The sequence below is a fragment of the Triticum dicoccoides genome, chromosome 6A, assembly GCF_002162155.2.
Source record: "Triticum dicoccoides isolate Atlit2015 ecotype Zavitan chromosome 6A, WEW_v2.0, whole genome shotgun sequence".
Lineage (NCBI taxonomy): Eukaryota > Viridiplantae > Streptophyta > Magnoliopsida > Poales > Poaceae > Triticum > Triticum dicoccoides.
The window spans coordinates 617684831-617688660 of NC_041390.1; the positions used below are offsets into that span (position 1 = coordinate 617684831).

A 3830-nucleotide genomic window follows, 5' to 3' on the forward strand; every position below is an offset into this window, starting at 1 on the left:
GGTCACTACACCTGAGTTGCACGAACGCACGTAGCGACGACTATAAGCAAGCTATTCGTGAGAACATGGGGGCGATGACACGTAGATGGACTACTAGTGAGCGATGGGAAAAGGCAGAGGCGGGACATGTGAAGGCAAGTGCTATTGGTGCTCCAGACAAGCGCTTGTGTTGTCGTGGTGCGATCATGCATGATCACCATGGCAAGGATATAGACGTTCATAGGCTTGTTCTGGAGATGGGTTGCATCATACAGTCCCTGACATATTTGAAGAGGGACGGGTTCACACATGGTTTTCTCATTGAAGAGGTGAAGACTATGCTACGGCCTCTAGATGATCACAAGGTGGGATACGCGAGATAGTACTGCTCCGACGAGGGAGGGGCGACGACGGCGGCACGCCTTTGGCTTGTTTATAGTCGTCGCTAGGTGGTTTACAGATCTGGATGTAATTTTTATTATTTCTGGTGTTTGTTGTACTGCCGTGATTAAAGATGAATAGATCGAAAGTTTTGTCACAAAAAGGGCAGCATACATTCTTGATAGAGAAGACTGCATGAACAAAAGTTATAAAGCTTTTTTTTAGAAAATGTCATCATGGCTCGTTTTATTGATTTGGTGAAAAGGTCACGTCGTTCGCAAGAGTATTAACCAGAAAGTCTGGGGGTTCGTCGACCCAATTAGAAGAACTATTATATCATAATCTGCAGCAGGTTCCCATAAAAAATAGTACTAGTTGCAATAATAATCGCTCATTTCATTTGCTTTTTTATTTAGCAGAACATTTCATTTGTTTGGGTCGGAGTCGTTTTTAGTTCAGCTGGTCCACGGATTTTCTGCTCCACGCGGCGTGTGTGATCAAGCCCGGCCCGGCCCGGCCCACGAGGGGGCCGGTTTTGTGGAGGAGACAGCGTGACTAGAGAGAGGATGGAAAGACGAAGCCTCCATCTTATAGCTGGCCAAACGGGCCGGGCCAAACAGGCCAGCCCGCGAGCACGCCGGCACGGCCTGCTATGGGCCAGGCACGGCACGGGCTAAACGGGCCGTGGCCAGCACGCGGCACGCCTTGCGCCGTGCCTGGGCCTGGAGCCTGGGCACGCGGGCCGGCACAGCTTGGCCCGTTTAATTTGTTTAATATAATTTTCAGATTTTTTTATATATTTATACCTAAAATATAGCCCAATAGGTCAAAAAACAGCCCAACAAGCTAAATATGTGCAGCCCAGCGTGCTAAACGAGCCATCGGGCCGGCCCATTTACTAATCAGGCCGTGCCTGGGCCAAGGAGCGGCGCCCGTGGGCCGGCACGGCACGGCCCGGCTATTAAACGTGCCATGGCGGGCCGTGCCGGGCCAGGCACGATTAGCACAGGCCAGGCCGTGCCGTGCCGGGCCGGCCCGTTTGGCTAGGTATGCCTCCATCTCCGGGGAGAAGAGAAGAAGAGAAGAGAAGCCAATCCCAAACCCTAGCCTCGATCCTCGATCGGCTTCGCCCGCCCCGGCTGACCATGGCGCTATGCAGCCTGGCCGCGAAGACGCGGATCCCCGCCGCCGCCGCTTCCGCTGCCCGGCTCCCGTCGCCCCCTCACGTTTCGCCGGCGTTCGGCACTTCGGCCCTTCCTTTCTCCTCCTCCAGTAAGGTATGCTCCTTCTAGTGCTAGAGCTTCCGCCTGTGTGTGATCATGTATGCCTGCCACTGCCAAGCGACGAAACAGACCGATAATTTCTTTGATTTCCTCGGCTCCGGATCTAGACCCTTCGCCGTGACCAAAAGTTTCGCCCTTCGCATATTCAAGCCTTGCTGCTGTGTTGTTACTTTATTCTGAGACCAAAAGGCACGCCCTTGGTCTTGGTGCAAGGCCGCATACCTGCATTGCTAGCTAATGAATTTCGAATACAAATTAATCCTTTTTTGGGGGTGAATCTATGGTTTTGAATATGATTTGGCAATACCAAATCATTCAGCTATATTTATCATCAACTGCATACTTATTCCTAAATCCTAATATATTTATTGGGTAATGTGTGTTGATTATTTTTTTGTATAAACTTATCAACTTAAGACAAGATTAATAGTACGTATAGACCCGGCTGGAGGGATTATGTCTGTGCTTTAGCTCCCCTGTTCATGAGCCTATTTGCAAGAAGAAAGGGATGCTGTCAACTGTAGGAGGCTCGTCAGTAATCTCCCATTGCAGTTGATACTTGCTACATGCTTCTTACCTTCTATGCACTTGTTCATCTGCATTCGTGGTCTTGCCTTTTTCAGACGCATGGTTTTCATGGTCTCCATCCTTTCACTGTTACAAATTATGCATAGATGCACATGCAAGTTGTTTAGTGACTATCCTTGTTAGCAGCATTTTAAAGAGATGTGGCTATACATAATTCTAACTTGGCAACAATTTGTATTGTCATGAAATTTTCCCCCTTTTCCCTCTGCACGAGATTGACGGGATGTTACAGCACATTTTAACATGAAAACCATTTGTATTGTTATGAAAATGTTGATCGTTTTTACCTTGCATGAGGCTGGTGCTCAGAATTTGTGAACTACCAGCATGACTTTCTCATATTTTAGTTATTCATGGATTTGCACAAGAGACACATAGGTGTTTGTTCCGACTTAAAAGCGTTAATCAGAGGATTGACTACTTGATTTTGGGATGATGGCAAATTATACGTCATGTATGCTGTAAGTTTTGTAAGCTCTGAAATTAGGGTACTAGCAGTCAGGAATGCTCGGCAAATATGTGTATTTATCATGTGTAATGATTTCAAGAGCTTATGGTGCTGCAAATACTCTTGTCTCCTGATATTTTCGTTCCCCTGTATCCTTACAGGACATGTAAGGATAACAAGGCTAAATCTTGCACCGGATATTACCTTCTCAGCTTCTCTTACTTTGTTGTTAAAATTGTAGAGCGCTAGAGACTGGTACCTGCTTCAGCGAGAACATTATGACAGTGTGACAAGAGAGTTAAAAAACTACAGGTATAAGCTTCAACAACTTTCATTTTGATATTACTGCTCAAAAGGTTGAATATGATATGTAATGCCTCAGTTCCTTTTTCTTTTTGGCAGCCGTGAGGTTGTGTGGACTGAAAGGCTAGCTAAGCTGCTTAATGTGGTATACGTGCTGGGTACGCCTTTTATCGTTGGCCCTTTGGTCTTAAAAGGGATTGCCATTCGGAGAATGTGAGGGGGTAGCAGCCATCCACTACTTCGTCTATTACTGCTGATGCATGTGAACTCGTAGTTCAGCACTCTCTTTGTGTTAACTGCCTGACTTTCAAGAGCAGATAACCATATGGGAATAATGGCTTGTTGCGTCTGTGTCTTGACCTGCATTGCGTCGCTGATAACCTCGTGATTATGGCTTTATGTAGATTTGTGCAAGCGTACTTGTTTGCTGTAATGGTTTGTCGCACTTGTTTGCCGTTAACTTATGTCTATCCCTATGGAGCTACTGTTTCTGAGTGGTGTTGGGTTTCTCCAGGTGCCCTTTGTTCAGGGCCCTGGTTTATGTACACTGGACTGCTATGTGCAGCGCCAACTTTGCTATGTGCAGAGCTAAGCTATTAGCGAAATCATATGGCTTAAGATTATAAGCATTCCGACATAAGCAGGAACTGCCTGGCCTGAAATTGTGCAACTCACCTGTTACTAAAGTTTGAGAATGTGCACTTCAAGGTTCCAATTTTCTTAAAAGCTACCAAAGTACTCCCTCCGTCCCATAATATAAAAACGCTTTTTAAGCTAAAACAGTTTGAAAAACATTCTTATATTATGGGACGGAGGAAGTATATCTTTTCCTTTTTAGTGCATTTTCT

The 3830-nt window shown here is 46.1% G+C and overlaps 1 protein-coding gene across 1 annotated transcript; it reads left to right on the forward strand.

Moving 5' to 3' along the window:
* The first annotated feature begins 1498 nt into the window (after positions 1-1498).
* On the forward strand, positions 1499-3458 carry LOC119314675. The gene is made up of 3 exons (XM_037589376.1): positions 1499-1637; positions 2921-2991; positions 3082-3458. Exons 1-3 carry the CDS (start codon positions 1506-1508, stop codon positions 3197-3199), a joined length of 321 nt encoding a protein of 106 aa, XP_037445273.1. The 5' UTR covers positions 1499-1505; the 3' UTR covers positions 3200-3458.
* Positions 3459-3830: the final 372 nt, after the last annotated feature.